The following is a 27,657-nucleotide window of genomic DNA, read 5'->3' as shown; positions in this document are numbered from 1 at the left end:
AATAAAATACTAAAGCATTGCATGTTCCCCTGAAATTGTTCTTTTTGTCAAATTTAAATCCATTCTGAATTCGAAGAATTTAAAAAGCTTGAAGCTTGAAAACGTCTGATGTTAACAGTAGTCTGGGTTCCTGACATACTATTCTCAGACTTATGCTTGAAGTGAAGATAACAAAACCAAAACATTTTTCCAGATGTTTAATTATAAGAGAAATAGGTTCAACTTGATCAAATTATTGGCATAGTGTCCTCCCGTCTCTTATGCTTATTTCTAGGCCTAATTTCCACATCTGAGATCTCATACATATTTCTAGGTATAATTTCCACATCTCTTATGCTTATTTCTAGGCCTAATTTCAACATCTGAGATCTCATACATATTTCTAGGTATAATTTCCACATCTCTCAAGCTTATTTCTAGGCCTAATTTCCACATCTGAGATCTCATACATATTTCAAGGTCTAATTTCCACATCTCTTATGCTTATTTCTAGGCCTAATTTCAACATCTCTTATGCTCATTTCTAGGCCTTATTTCTACATCTCTTATGCTTATTTCTAGGCTTAATTTCTACATCTCTCATGCTTACAAAATGTATCTCTAGGCATTGTAACCACATATCTTAAGCTCAATTTTAAACATAATGACCTTATTGCTTATCTGCATCACCAGGTAATTTTTTCCATTATTGTTTTTACTGATGATTTTTATTGATTACTGCCGTACTGTAGAATTTCATTATTGGCCATAAGCAACCAACAATCAATCAATCAATCATTATTGGCCAAGTGGTACCGGATGAATTTTTTAGCTAACAGAATCTAGATTTCTGCAGCCAAGCAAGGAATATGACTCAGTTTTCTCCCCAGGGCCTGGAAAATCTGGAATGATTATCTTGAATTCTTATATATTTTGTTACAGATGATTTTATAATTTTTAGAAACAACTTTGTATTTCAAAATTCCTGTGAGGAGACACTACCCTTCCACTTCTCCGACCTTTTTCTGTGTATCTTATGGGACTCCAAATTGGAATTAACCTATATTTAAACTCTATGACATGCCTAGTTGTGTTTTCAGACAATAAATTATAACACAATAGTCTGTATGTTTTTTGTTTAATTTCGACCACAGATGTTTTGCATGTACAAATAATGTACAAATATACATTTCCACAGCAGTAATATACATTAAATACATGCTCTATACTACACAGAACTATATATATTTATCTAAAATAGACATATTTACATTATATTTTTTAAAAATGCTCTTGCAAACTTAATGATATTAATACAAAGATCCCAGGATCAAGTATTGCTCACCTGGTTACTATTGACTAATGCTGTTATCAGACTTCAAAAAAATATAAGCCCTATACAAGTTTAAATGGTCTGAAAAATGCAGAAAGCACAACTATTGAAGCCCCCCAAATTGAAATACAAACTTTTTTATGTAGAAAGCACAACTATTGAAACCCCCATAATTGAAATACATTTTTTTTAAATATTTACTGACAACCTTAAGCTTACTTAAAAAAGTTCAGTCACTAGAAGAACAATGAATCCCCACCAATATCAATACATAGTGTCACTGGTCCTACAGAACAAATACACAAAAAAATAAATATTTAAGATATAACAAATCAGTGTGATAGTACAGTGATTTCTTTCGTCCAAAAACTTCAGTAAAACTTTTGAATATATAGTCTCAACAAAAATAAGACTTTTTTATCTTTACTACAACTAAAAAAAAATATAAATAAAAATGTTTAAAAATTCAATATTTGACAGATTAACAAGCCATTATTACCGAACAATTGTAATTGCATAAACTCTTGCATGTTATCAGTGAGAGATTTTGAAATGTTGATAATCCATGATAGATAAATGCAAATAAAGAGAAGTTGGGAACATGTCAGCCATAAAGCACAACGTTGATTGTTTGTATCTTCTAAAGTCAGATTATATCTAAATCACCTACATGTAGTGGTTATAATAAAATAATATAAGATAAAAAAAAAATGTGTCCATGGGACACAGATGCCCAACCTATTTAATGTAGGAGGGACTAGTATATGCTATTTATGAAGGACATTGGGTTTACTATGTTATAACAAAAATAGCTTGGTTTTTGGGCAGTTTGTACATCAAATATCTATTCTACTTCCTGGTCCTTAACAACATTTAAAATGATTTGGTTGAGGCTTATTTAAGTTACATTGTATCATTCAGAAACCCAAAATTTGTTATTGTTCCCCTTATCAATTTACTTAATCTGAAAAGACAAAATTGAAACAGATCAAATTCAAACTGGATTGATGTAAATTGGTCCCTCAATTAGATCTTCTCAACGATTTTTTGGAGGCTAACTCAAGTTGTCATCTGGAAACCAATTTGGGGAATAAAAAATAAGAATGAAACTATATGCTGCATAACCTTTCACCATACAAATTTCCATAATTTTGCAACTAAAAAAGTTTTATTGTCATATTAAAAATTTCATGCAAATCATTCTAATAATTTTTATTACAAGCATAGTTTTCTTGCATTGTTCAGAGATCACAACGGTGGTGGATGATGATCTCGACATCAGATCTAGTTGAAAAATTTTCATTACAGGACAGCAAAATATTTCAATGAAGAATCAATGATAACCAAAAATTTCCAAACCTTATTCCAACATTGAGTTAGTGGAAAAATCTCTTTTAACTGGTCCAACAAGCGTTAATTGTGAACTCAAGACATTGCAGGATTACAAGACTGCTTTATAATAAGAAATAAAATTAACTGTCACTATCCTGGTGATGAGAACATTAAAGAAAAAAAATATTATCATATACTGTAAACCAGCAATTGGTTAATAAGTGTTTCTCGTTTCTCGTTTTTATATAGATTAGGCCATTGGTTTTCCTGTTTGAATGGTTTTACACTATTAATTTTTGGGGCCCTTTATAGCTTGCTGTTCAGTGTGAGCTAAGGCTCTGTGTTGAAGGCCGTACTTTGATCTATAATAGTTTACTTTTACAAATTGTGACTTGGATGGAGAGTTGTCTCATTAGCACTTATACCACATCTTCTTATATCTAATTAATCATCTTATGATGACAAATTGAAAGCCAACCAAAAATAAATACATAACATTGCAGTAATGTAAGTTTACACAAACAAATGCATAACTTGCCCTTTCAGTTCTTTTATCATTTATAACAATGAACTTACATCTTCATTTCATTAAAACAAATTCTTATAATAATCCTATTAATAATACAAAAAAAATATATGTGAAACCATGAAACAAATTTCAATATACATGTATAACGGAAAAGAATCATGCCATTGAGTTATATTTCCTGAAAGTACAAAAATGTAGTAAATATGAACATGTGATCAGTTGTGACAAAAATTAAATCATAATTTTAACTATCGATATCCCAACCAGTCAAAAAAATATCATCCATTGACTAGAAAATATTACTGACCCCAAGTTATTTATTATTTTCATTTTTGTTTGAGGTTTTTTTTAGCAGTTTACCATGTTTTATAGGCTTCATCTTCTTTTAAATGATACCATTCAAAGATGATGACCCCACTGCATTATGAATATAATGCCGCCAACATTGGTTTTAGTAAACAGTGAAGTACAACTTTAAATGGTTGTGTCTAAAAAACACATCTCATGTCTCACCAAAAAAAGTAAAAAAAAAATGTTATTTAGTGGAAAATTTTAAGAATCAAATTCCTGATAACCTAATCTTACTTTAAAGGGTCAGGCAATTTATGGCATGTGACAATTTAAATTGTTCTGTAAAGGTTTATAAATGAAACACATAAATATGGCTTGTGTCATTGATTTTGAACAAAAGGTTTTTAGCTGCCTTCATATTAATACAAATTAATGCCATTCATAGACAACAATTAAAAAATTCTGCTATGACAATACACTAGAAAATTTATCTTTAAAATCTAACGATTCTCTTGAGCTCTCATTATCACTGAAGACTTGACTTCTTGTCACTCTTTTTACCGGAGTATTATCAGAATCTGTATAAATATTTTCTACATCTACAAAGCCATGGTTAGAATCTGTAAAACTTTTACGTGATGAAGGTGAGTCTGATCTCATTTTCAATCCACGCCTAAAACTTCTTATGCTAGCAGGAGAATTTTCCCTACTACTTCTTGCACTAAATGCTTCCCGACTGTCAGAATCGTACCCATTGTCTGTTTTGCGACGAGAACTTCTTGTAGCCGGTCCTGGAGAATTTCGATCCAACAAACTATTTTCACCATTTACTATATGTGAAGGTGTACGAGGAGAACCACGGAGATTTTTGCACCAACTATTATCACTGGGAGTGCTAGCTCTGGATGGAGATATTTCGTTTAATACTCGTGATATAGATCTTCTCCCATTCACAGGAGACAAACAAACTGGAGAACTGATGTTACTATTCACACAATTTTCTTTCTTTTTTGATCGATCAATCATTCCATTGAGGAAATTATTACGTAAAACTCTCTTATTTTCTAATAGTCCTTTTTGTACAGTATCTTTTATATAATCTGCAACCACTAATTTTGAACCAAGTATATAATTGTTCAATTCAGCTTTTACACGTTCAGTAACACTGCCAGCCTTTGAAGATTTAGACAAATTTCTAATAACACTAATTTCTTTTGGTTCATCTTTGACACTTATCGAAGAACTTCTTAATTCACGTGGAGATTTAGAATTTTCATTGGGAAATATATCAGCATCGCATGTTTGTCTTCGTGTCCGTAATTCACGTTTTATAGGTGAAGCTGATGGATCACTTTCTTCCTCTTGGTTATAGGCTTTGGTTTCTAAAGAATCTATTGTTTTTCTTCTTATCTGTTCATGTTTAGAAGTGTCTGCTTTAATCAGACTTATACCTGTAAAAGTTGTACTACGCAGACGGTAATCACCACTTTTTGTCATGTCCACTTCATCAGGGCTCATAATAAAAACATCACAGAAATTTCTCTCCTTCAATTCTTTTTTACGTTTATACCTTTCTTTTTTAGTCTGAACTAACCTATCTGGTTCAATAGTCAAAGTGTTCCGTAAGTTTTCAGAAACTAACTTCCCAGAAAATCCCATTTCTGAACCAGCATCACCCGCATCCTTACGTGGAGAAAAGGATGATAGTTCAGGAATATAGTCTTGTGTGTCATCATCTTGCAAGATGAAGTCAGTAAAACTCCTTTCTCTATTTTCTGAATTTAAGTCCTTGATTTCATCTTTTATCTCTGGGGATGTTTCATAAGCACTAGGGTCAAAATTGTAGTATATATTGTTTTCTGGGTATAATTCAACAATTTTCTGTGCCTCTCTATCTGAGAGACGCATGTCAACTAATGCCTCATTGAGTCCATGGAATGCTTCAATTCTAGATTTATAGTACTGTTTCTTCATTTTCTCTCGTTTACTGACCATATAACACAAATTACGAACCTGTAAAATGAATGAGGATTTTCAATATTTGACAATCAGTAAATATATTATGTATGTTAAATTTAATTTTTTTTAACAAATACAGAATACTTTTTGTTTGATTCAAAAAATTCCAATTTACCCATATAAGCTAATACAACTCAGATAATTTGATTTTGTAAAGGAATGTATAGAAAATTTACCTATTTTGTTTGGTTACAAAAAAACAAAAAGAATGATCCCTATTTTTCTTTTCTGAAAGCACATTATAAGAGCTATCTTCTCATATTTGATTTTAAAATTCTCAGTTACATTTCTTTCTTGTCACACCAATGTTTTTTTCCATGGATAATCCATACAAAGTGCTATCTTCTCATATCTGATTTTAAAATTCTATGTTTTTTTTCCCCAGTTACTTAAGTGCTTTTTCATGTATAATACTTTCAAAATCTGACAATTTTGCACAACCTACAGCTTGAAAAAAGCTCTGTGATCCACACCTTTTTTTTAATATTTAAAAAGAAAAAAAAAAAAAAAGAAAACCATTTTGTCAAAGAATTGAAAAATTCTACGGACTTTAATTATGAAACCCCATCTACCATAAACAAGAGTGCTGCAATCATTATTTCATGTAAAGAATACACAACCAATGTAAGATAAATATTATTCACACAGATCTAGACAAAAATTTGCTAGATGATGATGGTGATTGGTCTATTATTAATTTGCACTCTGCATAATTCATTACCCTCTCTAAATCTTGTCTAAGCTGTACAAACATCTTCATTCTAGACAATAAACTATCTTCTTGTTGTTTTTCAAAGAAATCTTCCTCCTCAGTTTTAGGAGTTAATAAAGGTGCACCAAACATTGACTAAAAAACAATAAAAATAAAATCAAAAGTTAATTCTGAATAATAATAATGGCATTTATATTTTCTTTTTCATAACCCTTATCAATCCAAAACAGTATTAACCAAGCAAAATTGTCATTGGTTGGATGAAGAATACTGCTCTTCGTATTGCTTCATTTGTAAGTCTGAACAGTTTTTTATTAATACTTATACTAGAACTAAGGTTCTTTCTGTATGTTTACATTTTTTTAAAGTTCTAACCATTAAAACAAAATTTTAATGGAAAGAAACTCCAAATTCAACCCAATTTTTATCTTCCAAAACTTTTTATCTGTATTAATTTATCCTACAAACACCACATCATATTAACTTAAATGTACATGTCTTTTCATTGTTGGTCATTTGAAAGTTATGAACTTAAATCACTATATTAGTTGTTTCACAGTATATATTTACTACAGAATTTCATAATGTACAGAATAAAATTCTTAAAATCAACTTTAAGATGATTAATGAAATGTGTCTTTGTTAAAGTTTCCAACTGTTTCATTAAATCTTCAACTTGACAGATATATTGAGTTGTGTGATTTTTTTTTAAAATAACATGGTTTTTCACTGTTGTGCCTTACCTTTCGTTTAAGTTTCCAATATTCATATATACTTTCTATAATGTCTATATCTAACTCTAATGTTCTGGATAGCTCATCTAAATTAATTATACTGTAAAATTCCTCTTGCAGTTTCTTCGTTCTATAAACAAAACAAAACAAATAAATCTCTTCATGTTACAAAAGACACTCTTTAAGAAATAAAGATGTTATGTGCAACTTAATAATCATTTCCATTCAGATAGAAGGCAAAATTATACATTCTAAGGGAAATAACTCCAATTATATTACATCAAAAACATCTTAAACTTCAACTTGAAGATAATCTGAACTCTTCTTTCATGATGGTATGGCATTTTATGAATACTGTTTAAAACAGCTCTTAAGTGCAATGTTACCAAAATAAAAAGACAAGTCTGATAAACAGTTTCATTCATCTTAAAATCATATTTTTGATTATTAGGAAATGTTAGATACACCTTAAAAATTTTCTTCTGGGAACTAGTATATATCCGAATTTCTGAGGATGAGAGTGGAAATGATATTACCTTGATCTTTTCAGAAAAAGATGTTTAAATTTTTATTTTAATCCAAACTTACTTTTCTGCCCTCATTCTAGCTATTTCTTCATCTGTTAGCCCTTTCCTAGGAGATCCAGGTGGACTTTTCCTCGGAGAATCAGTGTCAGACTCTGATCCTTTCCTATCACGATTTTTACTATGTCTGGGACAGTAACCCTGTAAAAATGAACATTTATAATGATATTTTCCTTCAAAGATTTTTATCTACTTGTATAAATATGATAAGTATATAAGGTGTTCATTAAAAGACAATATCTCATTTCGAAGAGAAAATCAAGATATCCAAGTATATAAAACCTCTTTTCTTATATGAAGTTAAAATTCTAAAATATGGTTTTAGCTGTTTTCAAAGGAGTAGGCCCGGTGTCATGGGTCAAAATACCATGCGGTATATACCGCATGGTATTTTGACACCGGGTTCACTTTTTAGGGGGTTCAAAATACCATATGACACCGGTAAAACTCCTTTTTGGCCCCAAAATATAGCTGTTTTACAAAGTTGTAAAATTATAAATTCTTAGTTATTTATTGGAAAGTAGAATACTTTTGTAACATAAATATGGGCTGTTTTTGATAGTACAATGGACATGCATCAGGTACTAGCATCATTATTTCATGCAAAAATACTGATATCTTCACAATTTAAACATTTCTGCTAATTTTAAGACAATTTTTGTCTAAAATGGAAGTGGCCGCACTTGTGTTCAGTCTTAATATTTAAATATATGTTCTATTTAATGATAATACATAACATATATAAATGTTGAAAGTGAACACCAATGCGTCCAATTCCATTTTAAACAAAAACCATCTGAAAAGTGACGTTAAATGGTATATTTGATAGATTTTTCATAATTAAGCTTGAATTTGAGCGTTTTTAATGACCAAGTCAATCCAAATCTTTTACAATAACCATTTGAATCGAATGAAGTAGACACTTGAGTGTTTAAAAAATGTCAAAAATCTTTCATCAGATGTACTTCGAATTTTAGGCCGAAATTAGCCCTTACCGGACCTTCTCCTTTGTATTTTTGCAGCTATATTGTAAAAACATATTTTTTCAATATAAGAAATTACTTAACTAGGCACTTAACATTTAATTATCCCACATTCTATCAGCAATATGGGACTAAAAGGAGAAACTTTAGACATAAAGAAGTAGAGCTTAGAGTGAACTCAGAAAATTTTAACCCTCCCAGACCTGCAAATTTGATTATCTCCCTTAATAAGTTGGACAGAGATTATATTCCTTTAAGCGTTCTAAAACTTTAAAGTGTCATCAATATCTGTTTTGCCATTTAAGAGAGAGAGAAGACTAAAACAAGCACTGACATGAATCATAATTTGAGGAAAAGCACAGAAACATGTCTTATAATGTAATACATCTTGGCTCATTTAATCTTTCTACACCTCCAGTCAACAGAAGTGTCTGTTTAATTTATGTTTGGTACTTTCATAATTACCTTTAATTTCAAACCTCCATCCAGATCAACATCATCTGTCAGTACAGTTTTCATTTCTAAGTTATTATGATGAGCACATGATACATGAAAGGCAGTTTTACAAGCTTTTACACAACATTGAATACAGGCTCCTTTCCTCTCTTTACATAGACAACAAATTAATGCCCATCGACTAGCCTGTAAATACATAATTAACATATGAAAATGAGTTACAAATTCTAAAAGCATTATATGGAATCATTTGATAAAATTATTTAAATATGGAAAATAATACTTTTAGTCCAACAAATTTATCTAGCAACATAGTTAAGTTGAAAATGGCATTTGGTTGTAATGTTTATAAGAAATTATTTCTTATTGTGACTAGTTTAAATTCTCTTGGAGGATAAATTTAGTGAAAAGATGGACAATACATAACAAATATAAATTTATCCTCTAAACAATGTCATTAGTAAATAAAGTAAAACTTCCATTTTTGCTGTGTTCTCTGTTCATTTCTGATTTTACAGACAAAAGCTGGGAGAGCTTTATGTTATTGGATTATATAATAATTTTTTATATTTTTATAAAAGCACTCTTGCTTTTTCTTTTAATTTAAAAATTCATGTTTCCTGCCTTACAACCAACCCTTTGTTTGATTACCAACCATTAATATTTTAAATAGATTTCTTCTGAATTTAATCAGTAAACAAACAAGAATGTGTCCATAGTACACGGATGCCCTACTCGCACTGTCATTTTCTATGTTCAGTGGACAGTGAAATTGGGGTCAAAACTCTAATTTGGCATTCAAATTAGAAAGATCATATCATAGGGAACATGTGTACTAAGTTTCAAGTTTGATTTGACTTCAACTTCATCAAAAACTACCTTGACCAAAAACTTTAACCTGAAACGGGACAGACGGAAGGAAGGACAAACGAACGTACGGACGCACAGACCGAAAAACATATGCCCCTAGGTGGGGCATAACACATTTTTTTTGGCCTACTTACACTTTTTTTCTTATGGGAAATGCATGAAACAGAAATATATTTTGTTATGTTGCTTTAGAAGTCATTGTGTATCTTGTATACTTACAGGTATTTGAGATATTTTAGTAACTGGTTCCATTTTCTCAGCATCACCTATGCTTACTTCAGGTATCCAGAGTGCACAGCTTACATGAGCCCATTTAGTTCCACTCCTGTAAATACAAATTGAATGATGATTAAAACAAATTTTAATGTCATTCTTTACCATTATTAAGGTTTGTTCAATTTTTAAACCATAAGTACTCAGAGAGACCCAAAGTAGGGTGTCCATAAACAGTATGAATTCTTTCAATTTCTATTATTTTTGGTATTAAAAGGAAATCCTATTAGTTGCTACTATGAAAGGTTTCCAAGTTTTACCAGTGATTTTGACTGGAACCTAGGCACTATTTCAGTGAAATTGTTTCATTTCGTATGAAAAGGAGAAAATTTTCTACATATTGATTCAATGGAAAAGAATTTAATACTGAATAAAATGCTCCGCTGGGGCGCAGCTTGATACGACCGCAGAGGTCGAACCCTGAACAGTTTGGGCAAGTATGGACACAATATTCAAGCTTGATACAGCACTGAATTTGGATTGTATTTAAATATTTGACACAGCATAGGTTTCTCACACAGAATGAAAGTGGTCTAAGAACTTAAACATTTTTAATTTACCTATTCAAACCACATCATTATTATTTGCTTTTATATATAAATCAGAAATAACCAATTTAAAATGGAAAATTTTAAAGAAAAAAAAATGAAAAAAAATACCCCCCAAATTTTTGAACCCCCTTATGATTCATCACCCCCAAACTCAATCCCAGCTTTCCCTTTGTGGTATGGTACCTTGCAGTACTATTTCAGAGAGATCCATACACTTAAACACAAGTTACTGTCTGAAAACTAGAAAAATGCTTGTTTTTTGGCCCCTTTTTGGCCCCAAATTCCTAAACGTTTAGGGCAATTACCCCCAAACTCAAACCCAGCTTTCCCTTTGTGATATGGAACCTTGCAGTACAATTTCATAAAGATCCATACACTTACTTACACACAAGTTATTGTCCTGAAACTAGAAAAATGCTTGTTTTTTTGCCCTTTTATGGCCCCTAATTACTAAAATTTTGAGGGAATTACCCCCAAAATCAATCCCAGCCTTCCCTTTATGGTATGGTACCTTGCAGTACAATTTCAGAGAGATCCATACATTTGAACACATGTTATTGTCTGGAAACTAGAAAAATGCTTATTTTTGGCCCCTTATTCCTAAACTTTTTGGGCAATTACCCCCAAACTCAATTCCAGCTTTCCCTTTGTGATATGGAACCTTGTAGTACAATTTCATAAAGATCCATACACTTACACACAAGTTATTGTCATGAAACTAGAACAAGAGTGCACACGCTGAAATGTCTCGCCTTCTTTACTAATCATTGATATTATGTTGATAGTCCTAAATATAAAGCTTTATTACAACTGTCACATAAACTTAACATTAACCAAGTAAACTAAACATTGACCAATGAACCATGAAAATGAGGTCAAGGTCAGATGAACCATGCTAGGCAGGCATGTACAGCTAACAATTCTTCCATACAACAAATATAGTTGACCTATTGCTTATAGTTTAAGAAAAACAGACGAAAACACAAAAACTTAACACTGAGCAATGAACCTTGAAAATGAGGTCAAGGTCAAATAAAACCTGCGTGACTGACATATAGATCATAAAATATTTCCATACACCAAATATAATTGAACTATTGCATATAGTATTAGAAAAAAAGACCAAAACTCAAAAACTTAACTTTGACCACTGAACCATGAAAATGAGGTCAAGGTAAGATGACACCTGCCAGCTAGACATGTACACCTTACAATCATTCCATACACCAAATATAGCTGACCTATTGCATGCAGTATTAGAAAAAAAGACCAAAACTCAAAAACTTAACTTTGACCACTGAACCATGAAAATGAGGTCAAGGTCAGATGACACCTGCCAGCTAGACATGTACACCTTACAATCATTCCATACACCAAATATAGTAGACCTATTGCATACAGTATAAGAAAAACAGACCAAAACACAAAAACTTAACTATAACCACTGAACCATGAAAATGAGGTCAAGGTCAGATGACACCTGCCAGTTGGACATGTACACCTTACAGTCCTTCCATACACCGAATATACTAGACCTATTGCTTATAGTATCTGAGATATGGACTTGACCACGAAAACTTAACCTTGTTCACTGATCCATGAAATGAGGTCGAGGTCAAGTGAAAACTGTCTGACGGGCATGAGGACCTTGCAAGGTACGCACATACCAAATATAGTTATCCTATTACTTATAATATTAGAGAATTTAACATTACAAAAAATCTGAACTTTTTTTTCAAGTAGTCACTGAACCATGAAAATGAGGTCAAGGACATTGGACATGTGACTGACGGAAACTTCGTAACATGAGGCATCCATATACAAAGTATGAAGCATCCAGGTCTTCCATCTTCTAAAATATAAAGCTTTTAAGAAGTTAGCTAACGCCGCCGCCGCCGCCGCCGGATCGCTATCCCTATGTCGAGCTTTCTGCGACAAAAGTCGCAGGCTCGACAAAAATGCGTGTTTTTTTGCCCCTTTTTGGCCCCTTATTCCTAAAATTTGGAGGCAATTACCCCCAAAATCAATCCCAGCATTCCCTTTGTGATATGGAACCTTGTGATAAAATGTCAGAGAGATCCATACACTAACACACAAGTTATTGTCATGAAACTAGAAAAATGCTTGGTTTTTGCCCCTTTTTGGCCCCTAATTCCTAAAATTTGGAGGCAATTACCCCCAAAATCAATCCCAGCATTCCCTTTGTGATATGGAACCTTGTGGTACAATGTCAGAGAGATCCATACACTTACACACAAGTTATGTCTGGAAGTTACAAAAATGCTTATTTTTGGCCCCTAATTCCTTAACTGTGGGTACCATAACCCCCAAAATCAATCCCCACCTTCCTTTTGTGGTATTGAAACTTATGGTAAAATTTCATTGAGATACATTCACTTAAACTAAAGTTAGAGTGCGAAAACTAATGTGTCTTCGGACGATGACGACGACGACGCCAACGTCATACCAATATACGACCACAAAAATATTTTTGCGGTCGTATAAAAACTAATCATACCTTGTACTTTTCATTGCACCACTAGACCTAGGACACAATATACATGTGGGTTTAATACCTAGGGCACATGGTCTGCACAACCAGCTGCCTTCAGGAATTTTCTGTATACCATAACAGGCCTGTAAATATACATCATTTCATATTTAAAGTAATTGTTACTATTTTGACAGAGGAAAGTTGAAAAGCAATACATAAATTCAATGAACTCATGAATTTTATGTGTAGATTCACTAATTTATAGAAAACAGGCCTAGAAAACATGCAGTCAGCAGGAAATGATAGTTCTGTAAAATAATATTAACATGTTGAATAATATAAATATAATCAATTTATCAATAATATAGAATCTGCATGGAGTGTGATATGATATTTTCCACACAAGACCGTTGAATTTTCATATTTAAAACTAGAGGCTTCTTAAATATTTAAAAATTAACTGTTGAGAGTGGAGAAATATAGTAGTGCACAAGATTTGGTGGTGAAATCTTTTCTCCAATGATTTTTAAATTATATGTAGACAAACATATCTCTCCTTTTCAATGATCTGCAAAAAAGTGTGTCCTCTTAATATGCATCATCAGTCATGGTAACTTTTTTTTGTGACGTCACAAAAGCAAATTCAAAAGAAAGGAAGAAAATTGAACGTCATTATTGAATTTTGACCACAGATGAACTGAGATCAAACAATCCACACGTTGATTATAAAAAAATAATCAACCAGATGGAAAAGCATAAATTGGATAACAATTAAAGAATCCCTTATATTCTGCTAGTTAATCAGTTGTCTATTAGGGATTTAACAGGGTCTGAAACCGTCACTTGCTAAACTCACAAAGAGGAAATAGATATCAATTACAGCTAAATTAGCAAAGTATATAATAAGGAATACATCAACTCAACAAAGTTGGCCAAAGTTTTTGAAGAATATCTAAATTTCCTTATAAGTGTATGAGTAAAGCCTGACAGGTAATGTATTCTCCTACTAATCTTTTAAAAGATTTCTCACTTACCTGGTGAACACAAATATCACAGCCATCACAAAACACCATCTCGTTACATTCTTCACTCTCTGGCTGCAACACAAATCATAATTTTTTTCTTCAAATAAATATATAATATAAATAGCCATAATATATAAGATACATTTCATAAGTTTCAAGATTTTTTAAAACTGATTTTTGAGCTTCCTCAGGATGTGAAATAATATGTGAGTATCAGGACAAAAACACATTGATTTAATAAGAATATAAAACCTTTTTTGTACTAGACAGTCTAGTGGAGTACAAAATTTTAAAGCACCATTCATAAATAACAGTCAGCAGGTAGACGTCAACCATCAAATTATTTGGACTCTGAGGCAACCAGTCTTTGGTTTTACTCCTAAATGCCTGGTTCTTTTTGGAGAAGCAGCAAATGTCAATGTTTAAGTCTTTGGTTTTAGTTCATAATTGGAACTCATTTCTTTTTTTTTAAGTTATTTTGAGAATTGGTTACTATCTCATTAACAATTACTACACATCTTTTTAAATATATATCATGTTATATAAATCCTTTTGTACTTAACTGACACACAAGGCTGGATTGGATTGTGTTTGGTTAAAATTATTTATGGTTATGTTATATGGGCATCTTAAATAGTGTTATTTCATTCAATTTCAAAGACAGACTCTCGCATTTTAAAGCACTGTTTTTACTTTATTCCATCTACTTACCAAAAAACAAAAACATTAGTTTATAGCAAGAAAAGAAAGCATTTAGATGTAAATGTTCAGTGTTTCATGAAAAACTTGATAGTGATGTAACTTACAGATCTACACACTTCACAAACAATATCTTCATCATATTCTATTCCTAAACCTTCTTCTGTCTTTTTCTTCTTCTCTGCTTGTTCATAATACTAAAAGTATCATTATTACATTGTAATGGAAATCTGATTAGTTTTAATAAAGTAGACAAAAATGTAAAAAAGTTCCTGATATTTTGAACTAATTGTGTCTATTTCAGCCGAAGGGTTTTTCCTATATTTCTAGGTTTTTGGAGCATGCAATCAATGCTATCTTTTGTTCACCTACAATTTTAGAAGTTACAACTAACACGGAATAAAATCGCAAATAAAGAAGCTAAAAGATGAACGTTTTACCAGTTTAGCCATGTTCTTTTTTCTTTCTTTTCTTACACAAATGTCTTACAGTAACTAATTTTGAATTCATAGTTCATCAAACAAAAATCACACTTAAAATTCTAAGTGCTATACCCTTAAATAATTCAGATATTTTCATATGATTAATCTTGAACTCATTCACCCCTTTTCAGGAGGGGTGGATAGAACTGCAGCACTCAAATAACTAATTATGTGACAATAGTGTTCATTTACAGGACAGGACAATAAACAAATTGATTTTTTTTTCAAACTGAACCTCAATTATAAGTCTTTTCTAGCATGGTTTTTTCTTTTATGATAGTATTTTGTCAGTCATTTATATCAGATTTATGAACTAAATGAAATTAAAAAAAAAGAAAAAAAAGAAACTAGTACATTCATGAAATTGCAGGTCTACTGAAATTTTTCAGGATTCTTAGGTTCTCAAGGTTCTTAAGTGCTCAATGACATTTGATCAACATAAATTTCAATGAGTTACCTGGTTTTCTAATCCTTCTATAACTCTTTCCATTATCCATTCATGAATATTTATTAATCCTGCAAAGTATACAATCACTTTATTATAACATAAGACAATTTAATATAAAGAAAATAATATCCCCTATACAACCAGAAAATATAAACAGGAATATGAACTATGAATAACTCATATATTTGCTGGTATAAATTTACCACTTTGATTGGCATCTATAGATGGGTGAAGATATCCATTAAATAACAGCTTTTAGATAATATTTCCTCTATCCTACCATTGTGCTCACTAGACTTAATTTTCTTCTATATGGCATTTATTACAAACCATTCAAATTTTTACAGATTAAAGTTTATACTTTTCCTCTTCAGACTTTAATTGGTATGCTTGAATTCAGTTGGTGAAATTAACAATAAAAACATTATTCAATGACAAGGCCATCACATCTATATACTTACCTAATCCTAATCTTTCTGCATTCATACTGTCTAACCAAGACACATCAAGGTCATCAAGGTCATACCGTACAACTTGATCTGCTAACTGTTGCATTCCTGTCAGTTCATGGTCACCTTGTTTATAAGTTTCGTCTTTACAACTGTGTAATAGTTTTCTAGGCCTGAGGAAAAGGAAAAATTCAGTATAAAACTCAACATCAAAAGCAAATCTTATAAAATGAAGACAAAATAAATGGGGAATGTGTACATGGGACATAGATGATGCCCCCGCTTGCATACAACGTTATAAAGGGACATAACTCAAGAACAGTAAAAGTGATGCTACCCAAATTCATCTTGATCTGAGTTTTGTGGTAATAAGCAGTGTATAAGTTTAATAACATTTGTTTAAGGCAAACTTTATTTAGAGATCGGAAACGAAAAATTCAGCAATTTTTCAACTTGTTAAGGGGCATTACTCTAGAATGGTAAAAGTGAGGCCACCCAAATTCAATCTTGATCTGTGTTTTGTGGTAATAAGCATTGTGTATAAGTTTCATAATATTTGGTTGAGGCAAACTAAAGTTAGAGAACAGAAACCAACTTCAGGATGCTATGGCAGGGGCATAAAAACAAATAAAACAATTCATAAATAACCTTGGCTTGATATACTTGAAACGGTACATGCAATTATGCATACAATGCCTCTTTATCAAGAGGATTTCTACTGAAAACCTTTTATTACTTTTCTGCAAGGCACAAGTAATTATCAGTGTTCTGACTGAGGATTGTTGAAGACATGTCCAAGGTCTCACCAATTTTGGCTATGATGAGTCCAACAGTGGAAAGAAAATTTCAATGCCTTAATTTTTTTATTAACGTCTTCACAACTTATTTCTTACCATAGTACTTACATTTTAAAATCTCCAGTTGTTTTGCATTTTTCCCCATTCTCCCTATAAACAAATATTTAACATTATTATCATCACATCACAATAGAATTAAAATGCATGTATTGAACCTTTTATATATCACAAGTGTCTGGGTTAACTTTAATAACAGGCATCAACAAAGACATTTTTTATCCCCATTGATTTCATTTATTTTTTAAATTATCTGGTGGTAACTTGTTTATTATACAGTAGTCCCACTTGTACAAGACTTCTCTGTTTGCACCAAGAAAGCTGTATAATCTAAGATTTACTTATGTCAAGTTTTGTTGAAATACTGAAAATAACAGCTGGTTTATATCATTTTTTCTATCGGTCTATGAAATGACTAAAAAGAACACTTTTAATAGTGTGTGAATTACACAATCTGCAGAGTTAAAATGAGATCATGATAATGGATGGATGTTTAACATCAAGTGACAAATAAAATACATATTCACGACGAGAACATGTTAATGTTATATGAACACAAACCCTTCTTTTTACTAGACTGACTTGCTGAGTAGAAATTTTATTGTGCTAGTTCACAAGGTAACAGTCTGTAGGGAGTCAAGTCACTCTACCAAGACACTTAATTCCTAGCCAATCAGTATTTGCTCTCACTCCTAAATGCTGCATGTTTATGGTAGAAGGAGCAAATACCAATTTTCAAGTCTTTGGTTTGCCACCAACTAGGGATCAAACCTATGACTTCCTACATTCAAGCCAAGCATGCTTCCACAAGAGCTAGAGAACTTCAGTTACAATTAGAGACTAAAACAGAGAAGCCAACAGATGAAATATTTTATTTTATTACAATTTTACCTGATCTGCGGTTCATGTTTAAGATCTTCATTTACAGGAACTTGAACACCTTTCTCCCAATCCTGTTTCCATGAATCTGTTATATACAGGTACTCTTCTGGAGTCAATTGTTCAGAGTCTGCAAGCTTCATAGCACTAATCAAATCTTTCCTAAACAACTAAAAGAAATAACAAATTTCTCAATTAAAAGAATGTATTCTGATCGACAGATGTTTTTTCTTTCATACTCAATCTCCAAGTATATACATCCAGCAATCAATCTTTAACCCTTTCAACGGTCTCATTATTTGAGTAGAATTTCAATCACATAAACTTTCTATGTGTCTATTTACATTTCTTTCACAATTTTCCAAAAAACTTATAAAAGCTTGAACTAATTGTTACTATTGTAATATATATGGTGCAAGGTTCCAGGCGTTTCCACTTTCACAGATCAACTCATAGTTTTTCCTAAGACATTGCAAGGTATCAAATGGGTCAATCTCTCTCAGTCTCTGCTTATAAACATGAATGGTGGCTTAAAATTGAGGGAGCCAATCCTAATTAGAAGGAATTTAAACATTTCTCATATATTTTACCCCTTTGGCGACACTTTTCTGATAACTCGCATGATTGCAACTGATTTTTACAGTTTGTTCTTATGTTGTGCTGTTATACCACTGTCCCTGGTTAGGGGAAGGTTGAGCACTGACAAACAGGTTCAACTCCGCCACATTCTTTATGTGCTTTTCCCAAGTCAGAAGCCTGTAGTTCAGTGGTTGTCATTGGTTCATCATCAAGTCTGTTCATAAATTGTTTTTTTTACAAATTAGGGAGTTATATTTCTTTTTTGAATTGTTTCACATTTTAAATGTCAGGGCCTTTTATAGCTGACTATACAGAATGGGTTTTACTCATTGCCGAAGGCCGTACATTTCCTATAATTGCTTAAATCCACTTCATTTGAACTCTGGTGGATAGTTGTCTCATTGGCATTCATACTACATCTCCTTATTATTATATTTAAAAATTTTACTAAAACAGACACATATTATTTTTAGACCATCAAATATATATGTAGATTCTTGTATTATTATCTGTTATGTTTTGTAAGTGACAAGTGCTATACCTCTGCAGGTTTCTGATGTCCAATTGTTGGTGCAGGACTTTTAAGTTGCCCTTTACATAGTGAACCTGAAAATATAACTAATTTCATTAAGCAATAGTATCTAAAGAATTTTATTCATTGTTTGCTGACCTTTTTTTTTTAAATGCACATTTATGCTATTTTAGTATATTATAGAAAAAGAAAATGTTGTAACTTTTGTAGCTTCATGAATTTTGTATAAAACCACTTTATTTTCAAGATTTGTTTGTATTACTTGTGTAACAAAAACAAATAAAATGCTCCGCTGGGCGCAGCTTGATACGACCGCAGAGGTCGAACCCTGAACTGTTGGGGCAAGTATGGACACAACATTCAAGCTTGATACAGCACTGAATTTGGATTGTGATTAAATATTTGACACAGCATAGGTTTCTGACACAGAATGAATGTGGTCTAAGAACTTAAACATTTTTTAATTTACCTATATATTCAAACCATATCATTATTATTTGCTTTTATATATAAATCAGAAATAACCAATTTAAAATGGAAAATTTTAAAGAAAAAAAAGAACAAATATCCCCCCTCAAATTTTTTGAACCCCCTTATGATTCATCACCCCCAAACTCAATCCCAGCCTTCCCTTTGTGTTACAATGTATGGTGCCTTGCAGTACAATTTCAGAGAGATCCTTACACTTGAACACAAGTTATTGTCTTGAAACTAGAAAAATGCTTGTTTTTTTTGCCCCTTTTTGGCCCCTAATTCCTAAAATTTTGAGGAAATTACCCCCAAAATCAATCCCAGCTTTCCCTTTGTGGTATGGTACCTTGCAGTACAATTTAAGAGAGATCCATACACTTGACCACAAGTTATTGTCTGGAAACTAGAAAAATGCTTGTTTTTTTCCCCCTTTTTGGCCCCAAATTCCTAAACAATTAGGGCAATTACCCCCAAACTCAAACCCAGCTTTCCCTTTGTGATATGGAACCTTGTAGTACAATTTCATAAAGATTCATACACTTACACACAAGTTATTGTCCTGAAACTAGAAAAATGCTTGTTTTTTGCCCCTTTCTGGCCCCTAATTCCTAAAATTTTGAGGCAATTCCCCTCAAAATCAATTCCAGCTTTCCCTTTGTGGTATGGTACCTTGTAGTACAATTTCAGAGAGATACATACACTTGAATACAAGTTATTGTCTGGAAACTAGAAAAATACTTATTTTTGGCCCCTTTTTCCTAAACATTTTGGGCAATTACAGTACATTCCGGTTATTTGCATAGCCTATTTGTCAGACAAAATTATGCAATAAAGCGGACTATGCTTATATCCGAAATGCCAAATTACGGAGTCAAATAACATCGATAGAACAGATCAGTAAAGGAAATCCCTGAAGAAAGATGAACGTCTATAATCCAATTACAACATATTGAATGCTGATTTATTCTAATAAAAGTTATATGTCTAGTGTCATACATGTTATTTTATTTTGTATTATTTCAATAAAGATTATAAACACATTTTGTTTTAGTTTATTTGCGTACCGACGTTTCCTTTACCAGTTTACCTGGGATTCGAAAATAAATTCGTTCTAAAAATAGATTTGTTTCTATGACCCGTATGTACAATGTACATTGTTACGCTTTGATTAAAATAAACTGTTTAACAAAATTACACAGTTTATAATCATTTTAACAATAGATGTGTACTAAACTGCCTTTGATATACAATATTTACAGCTTGCAGAGTGAAGTAACACTGTTTATTTAACTTCGTTAGTTTCGTATATGCAAAGCAGTAATGGGGCCCTATACGGGTTATTTGCTGGACATGAGTATTGAAAGTGAGAAAATATAATAATTAGAAGTAAATGCTCTTTTCAAAATATATTAAAATTAAATGATTGATGTATAAAATTCTTTAACCATATATAAATGCCCTGTAATATTTAACATAAATGCAGATCACCCCAAGCCCAATTACGAGAGTTCACATTGGATAATGATCGATAATTAGCAGGCGTTATTGTTTTTGAATTTCATCCCAAATGTAATCTATGGACAATGTTTGAAATCCAATCAATTATTTACACCTTTTTAGATAGAATGATCAGTGTTTTTACAACAATTACCTGTTTGACATTTTTATGACCTCGAGGCTTAAAATAGAACATGGGAAACTTTACCTGTGTAGATCTCGAGGTTTATTTTTAAATCAAATTCAATCATATAAACACGAAAGAAACTGTTTTAAAGCTTTATTTGAATAACACAAAAGTAAATATGAAATAATAATGAAAATAATGATGCATTCAAGAAAAATATACCCACCAACTTGCCGTTTCCGGTCAAAAATTTCGACAGATTTAACCAAGCATATCTAGATGGCGATAATTTTTTATGCAATAAACCGAAAGGCCACTTGTAGAGCTATGCATATAACCGGACAATTTAACATTAGATGAATGGGAAATGGTTTTGTGCAGGAGAAAACTATGCAATTAACCGAATTATGCTATTAAGCGGTATGCAATTAAGTGGAGTCGACTGTACCACCAAACTCAATTCCAGCTTTCCCTTTGTGATATGGAACCTTGTAGTACAATTTCAGAAATATTGATACACTTACACACACGATATGTCATGAAACTAGAAAAATGCTCCTTTTTGGCCCCTAATTCCTAAAATTTGAGGCAATTACCCCCAAAATCAATCGCAGCATTCCCTTTGTGATATGAAACTTTGTGGTACAATGTCAGAGAGATCCATACACTAACACACAAGTTATGTCATGAAGTTACAAAAATGCTTATTTTTGGCCCCTAATTCCTTAACTGTTGGTACCATAACCCCCAAAATCAATCCCAACCTTCCTTTTGTGGTATTGAACCTTATGGTAAAATTTCATAGAGATCCATTCACTTAAACTAAAGTTAGAGTGTGAAAACCAATGTGTCTTCGGACGACGACGCCAACGTCATACCAATATACGACCGCAAAATTTTTTGCGGTCGTTTAAAAATGCTTATTTCTGGACCCTTTTTGGCCCCTAATTCCTTACCTGTTGGTACCATAACCCCCAAAATCAATCCCAACCTTCCTTTTGTGGTATTGAACCTTGTGGTAAAATTTCATAGAGATCCATTCACTTAAACTAAAGTTACAGTGCGAAAACCAATGTGTCTTCAGACGACGACGACGCCAACGTCATACCAATATACGACCACAAAAATTTTTTTGCGGTCGTATAAAAATTCAGTTGATGTTGAAATAATGAAGACAGTCATTTTTACACACTTACTTCAAAATTATCAATTTCAATTTATAAAATTCTAAAAATTCTCATTTATTGTCGTTTTTCTAGCTCATAAAATGACTTGACACTTGGACAATTTTAAAGAGAAGAGCAATATACATGTGTATGCATAGAAAAGTAAATATTTTTTTTCATTAGTTGTGATTTAAAAAAGCAACATATTGTATTCCATATTTGATCTAATTAAAATCAAGCATAATTTGATTTATAACCAATAAGAAGAAAAATAATGTTTTCCCTTAAAAATAATCTCTCTCATATTGTGTTTGCTGATATAAGGTAATTGAACTTGAAGAAAAATTTTAACAGCTTCATTTCTATATCATAAAGGAAGCAGGCTAATAACAGAGTTCCAATGTCCCTCGCGTTGCACATATTTCATCTATCAAAGGGCAATAACAAAAAAAAATTTTTTGTTTTGTTCTTTAAAACTTTTGACTGTTAATACTCTAAATTGGTTGTAGTCATTTCTTTGTGGTTGGTTTTGTTAACTATTTTCATCTAAAAGCTTTTTATTTGACTAGCAGCTGGTGTCTTACCCTTTAATGCTATATATTGTACAAACTGATAATTTTTCCACACTTAAATGACATATATTTCTCAAAAACAATATAAAATATGGTCAAAGGGAAGTTACTCTTTATCGACTTTGAAAAAAAATATGTCAGTCTGATCCTTTTATTTAATGTGAAAATAAATTGACATAACAAATTGTTTCAGTATATATAGCTTTTGATGTAAACTCCAAAGGTTTTAAGGGTTTAAGCTGTGGCAAGTAATTATAATCATAATAATGTATATAAAATGCATATCGTTGTAGATCAATGACAGTTTAAATGATGACCATTTGATATTTCCTCCCAATTTTTTCCACATACTTACATATATATGAAAGTTATTTCAAAATTGTTCATCTTTTCTTTTGCAGATATAGCATTCTGAAACTACATGTCCTTTGACATGAACTAAGACAATAAAATTGGGAGAATTGAGCTAGGAACAGACAAATTATCTCCCTTTATTTCCCTCTTCTGGTATACCCTACAGTATTGACATATACTTTTTAATGTTACAGCCATTAACAACAAGGTTCATTTTTTAGATGTACACCATACCTGATCCATCACCTGTAGTGAACACTGATTCATCTTCAACAATGTCTATATCTGTGCACGTTTTTTTTGTAGGTCTTTCTTCATCTACAAAGCAGACAGGTCAATGATCGTTTTACAAAAACATAAAATAAAAAACTTTCATACAAAAATAAACAACAGCTGACAAACCAGTGCTCTTTAAAATAATTGTATAAACCAAATATAATTTACCTATAGCTTGAAGAGGTTGAGAAATTTTCCGTTATTAAGAATTAAAGGAATCTACAAATCTATCCAGTTTATCACGTATTCACTGAGCATTGTAAAATTAAAATGCCTGTTTTTTCATAGATAGACATAACGCATCTAGTTGTCTGGTATGTAAATGGTGTGAGAAAACCTCACCCAGATTAGAAATGTTTTTCGTAAGAAAAACATTATTTCAAATACAGGCTTTATTGGCTTAAAAATATATAATATAAATAAAATTTCAACATTGTATATAAAATAAGGAAATGTGGTACAATTGCCAATGCAATGAGACAACTATCCAACAGAGTCCTAATAAAGCGAATTTAAGCATTATTGGTCACCGTACTGCCTTCATCAAAAATCCCAACCACATAGTCAGCCATAAAAGACCCAATAATTATTGTGTCATATCCATTTCAAACTAATATGAGAACTATAGCTTTCATAAACAGACATGTGAAACAAATAACTACATAAAATTAATATTTGTACTAGGTTTACCTTTTTGAATATATTGCAACTAGGAGAAGAATTATCCAACTTACCAGACAAGTCTTCCCGAACTCTCTTGCTTTTATTTGGTGGCATCTTGTGGCAATTTTAACTCTTCCTTGTTGAATTTTTCTGAAAAAATTCATGGACATTTTAAACATTATAGCAAACACTTTTTTGAGCATCTCTTGAATCTTCCTCAATAAAACTAAAGATACATGTACATGTATCTATCAACTGGCATTAAATTGATAGAACACATTAAGACAATTTCTGATTGTTTCTAGCAAAAATGCAGAAAATATATAAATGGTCAACTAAAAATTTCTGCCATATCAATAGTAGATCTTGTCTGAAAATTATTTTTATTGTTTTATAGTTTCTCTTTATTTCTGCAAAAAACAACCATTGAACAAACGCACCTGACTTTGGACAGCCATGTTCCCTTTGAGTCCTGGACTCATGAACATTTGTCTGGACTATCATTTTCAAAACTGATGAGTACAAACTAAAGATGCATCAAGATTGTAAAATGATATAACAGCTGAGAACACAAATCATTCTGTAGCAAAAGTTTTAAAATAATCTAGATTTTGTCATTTCCTTGCTCTATTTTGTCACAGAGACTGAAATAATAAATAAAATAGCTATAAAATTTCTTCTTATCACTGTGAGACTTGCCATGGCCAAAAAAGACAAGTTACTGGACTTTGCCTTTAAAATCTGTACTGAGAACCCTGGCCTTGTTTTTAGATATTTTCCTGATGATTAATTTTGCTGTAAACAGTTTTTCATTACGATGTTTATGGAAAAAAAGGCTAAAAATTTTACTTTAAGGCAATAACTCCTGAAAGAATTCATGATTATGTCAGCCAAGTTAGGTTTTGGCAGTTCTTGTCCTGCTGATAATGTTACCCGTTTATAATTTATCTCTAAATACTAGAACTTCTGCAAAATACACAAAAGAGGGTAAAAAAAACCTTTCAAGGGCTATAACTCATGTTGGAAGTTGAATGACGATTACAAAATAAATGGAAATCCCAGCCATTCCCAAGGTCGCCGGACATTGGACAAAGACCAGTAAAATTGGTTTGGTCCAGTTAAGTGATATGCAACATGTCATGTAATAAAGAATCTGTTCCAACATATCCAACCACTGAAATCCAAAGTTTTTATAATGAATCCAGCTAATTAAAACCAACAAATGATTTCGGAAAGAGTTACAATCTTCAGACTTCTGTAAACTATAAAATCCACAGACCTTAATCTCAATTTTACAAAATTTTCGCAGTATTCATGATAACATTTTGCCCAAAGAAAACATGACTAAAATATCATCAAGGCATGGATTAATAGCCTTCAAAAATTAGGATTTTGGGAGGTCGTTATCTTTGTATTCAGTTCTCATTTGATCTATGGCTGCCATTAATATGAATGTTTGCGCCATGGCCCACGACAGCCATGATGAAGAATTACAAAATTTTATTTTTATCACTGTAGATCCATACCCAAATTTGAGTATCATAACCATAAATGGAGAAAGTACTAATTTTAGAGGATCTTCTTAAACCTGCAAAACAGAAAAAGATGGACCTGGTGGATTTTTGGCAATCAAAGCTCTTCAAAAGTCTGATATACATGATATACATTGATATTCTATGCAAGAGTGGTCGACAATAAAATTAATGCAAATTAGTGCCATTTTACCTGGGTATCAATTCTGAATGTTCACTCAAATAAGTAATTCCTAGCTCTATAGTTCACAAATTCAAAAAAAATGTATCAAGAGCTACAATTTAGAGCTAATTTGGAATAATATCTGAACTGCAGCTAAACAGAACCTGTTAAGATGTTGGGAACTTCATATTGTAAAGAAAATTTGCCTCTTGGTTTTGACCACTCTCTAACCACTAGGACAGTCTTCAAAAATAACCAAACGGTCACGTTAACACCCGCGGGTGCATTCTGAGACGACATAAACATCGGTTTATGAATTATTTGAATGAGCCATTTTTGAGACGCAGAACACGAAGAACTGTGCTGTTTTTACAAACATTTAAGAATATAGGATGAATAAAATAACTTTTTAAGTTGTCACAGGTATACCTGATTCCCAAATTTATCTGTAAAATAGCATTTTTTTGTTGAATTTCACAATTTCAGCAAAAATTGGCGCCATCATGGCGATTTTGGATAATTTGTGTTGACGAGATTTGAGCGAGATAAAACGATAGTTTGCTAAAAACTAAAGGTTGACTCTAAACAGGAGATAACGCGTAAAATTTCCGTGGAGATTAGCGAAACGGTAGATTACGACATCAGTTAGTTTTCAAATTTTCGTTTATGCAAGGATTTATATAGTAATATAAATCCTTGGATTATGTATTTTTAATTTTTTTATGCAATTTATCTCTCTATTCTCTCAAATATATGTTGAATACATGTTGTTTTCAGTATTTTATATAAGCAAAAAGACTAAAATAAAGAAGGGCCGGGTGGCTAGAATTATTGTTTATTATCAAGTTCTTTTAGTTTCTTTGTGTATTTTCTTCGGGAAACTTTATGTGTATTCAACGTACTGGATATTTATTATGCATGTTTTAACCAGTTGATATTGATAACAGGGACTCATAGTTTGCCCTTTTATTGCTTCTATTTTTTTCATGATTTAACCGTCATTAAACAACAGCTTGGGTAATAGCTTTGTTGTTTTTTTATTTAAGTATTTAAAGAAAAAACACCAATGACTACCTGTATAGAGTTAAAACAACAAACATGTTAATTATTTAATTGATATAAGTTATTAATTAATTAATTGAAAAGAAAACAAATCAAATCAAATCAAAACATCAGTCATAGAAGTTTTAAAAAAAACTTCAAACAATTTACTCGTGTATTCTAACTGCTTAATAACATAAGATTATTTTCAACAATGAACTGAACAAAATAAATTCCAACACCCATTTTTGTTTAAAGATTTAAATAGCAGAAAAAAGTTGAAAAATATTATTTGGTGCCTAACTGACAAACTAAATGCCGAAATGACTTTATATATGTGCCTATTATATCAGATGCCGATTTGACTTTTTGTATATGTGCCGCAATCAACCAGGTGCCGATTTAACTTGTACCCCTGGCTTGGTGGGGTTAGGGGACACTCACTTAATGAAATGAGTGAAAACAGACCTTCCATTACTGGGCCATAAAATTGTCATACGTCAAATTCCAGTTTTTCAACTCGCTACGCTCGCCGGTATTACTACTGTTTTATGGAATTTCACTCCCTTTAAAAAAAAAGAAATCCTGGATCCACCCTGATAGACGTATTAAATCATGTATGGTACGGTCGAAAAATTAAGATGAAATATCTTTTAGGTGTAATACCACCAAATCATAGTACGTCACATCCGGTTGCATACGAAAATA

At 31.7% G+C, this 27,657-nt stretch overlaps 1 protein-coding gene across 2 annotated transcripts; it reads right to left on the bottom strand.

Moving 5' to 3' along the window:
• Positions 1–1,100: 1,100 nt before the first annotated feature.
• LOC127715069 (protein Jade-1-like) lies at positions 1,101–26,438 on the bottom strand. 2 transcript variants are annotated; one of them, XM_052221092.1, is made up of 17 exons: positions 26,338–26,438; positions 24,285–24,363; positions 23,509–23,592; positions 19,097–19,161; positions 17,989–18,146; positions 17,149–17,190; positions 16,256–16,416; positions 15,804–15,862; positions 14,972–15,061; positions 14,175–14,237; positions 13,165–13,283; positions 10,042–10,147; positions 8,962–9,138; positions 7,518–7,654; positions 6,939–7,059; positions 6,205–6,330; positions 1,101–5,477 (listed from the first exon to the last, which is right to left on the bottom strand). In XM_052221092.1, exons 2-17 carry the CDS (start codon positions 24,325–24,327, stop codon positions 3,930–3,932), a joined length of 3,099 nt encoding a protein of 1,032 aa, XP_052077052.1. In that variant the 5' UTR covers positions 24,328–24,363; positions 26,338–26,438; the 3' UTR covers positions 1,101–3,929. The 2 variants fall into 2 exon arrangements, with proteins under 2 accessions (XP_052077052.1, XP_052077053.1); XM_052221093.1 differs by lacking the exon at positions 26,338–26,438 and adding an exon at positions 25,740–26,298.
• Positions 26,439–27,657: the final 1,219 nt, after the last annotated feature.

The sequence above is a fragment of the Mytilus californianus genome, unplaced genomic scaffold (assembly GCF_021869535.1).
Source record: "Mytilus californianus isolate M0D057914Y unplaced genomic scaffold, xbMytCali1.0.p SCAF_9, whole genome shotgun sequence".
Taxonomy (NCBI): Eukaryota; Metazoa; Mollusca; class Bivalvia; order Mytilida; family Mytilidae; genus Mytilus; species Mytilus californianus.
This window is presented reverse-complemented; position numbering and strand designations above follow the sequence as displayed.

Excerpts from the sequence above, each read along its gene's own strand:
- LOC127715069 (XM_052221092.1), bottom strand. The coding sequence starts at position 24,327 with ATGCCACCAAATAAAAGCAAGAGAGTTCGGGAAGACTTGTCTG. Across the intron at positions 14,238-14,971 it reads TTTGTGAAGTGTGTAGATCT|CCAGAGAGTGAAGAATGTAA; the intron begins GTAAGTTACATC and ends TTTGTGTTGCAG. Across the intron at positions 7,060-7,517 it reads GCTAGAATGAGGGCAGAAAA|AACGAAGAAACTGCAAGAGG; the intron begins GTAAGTTTGGAT and ends TTTTGTTTATAG.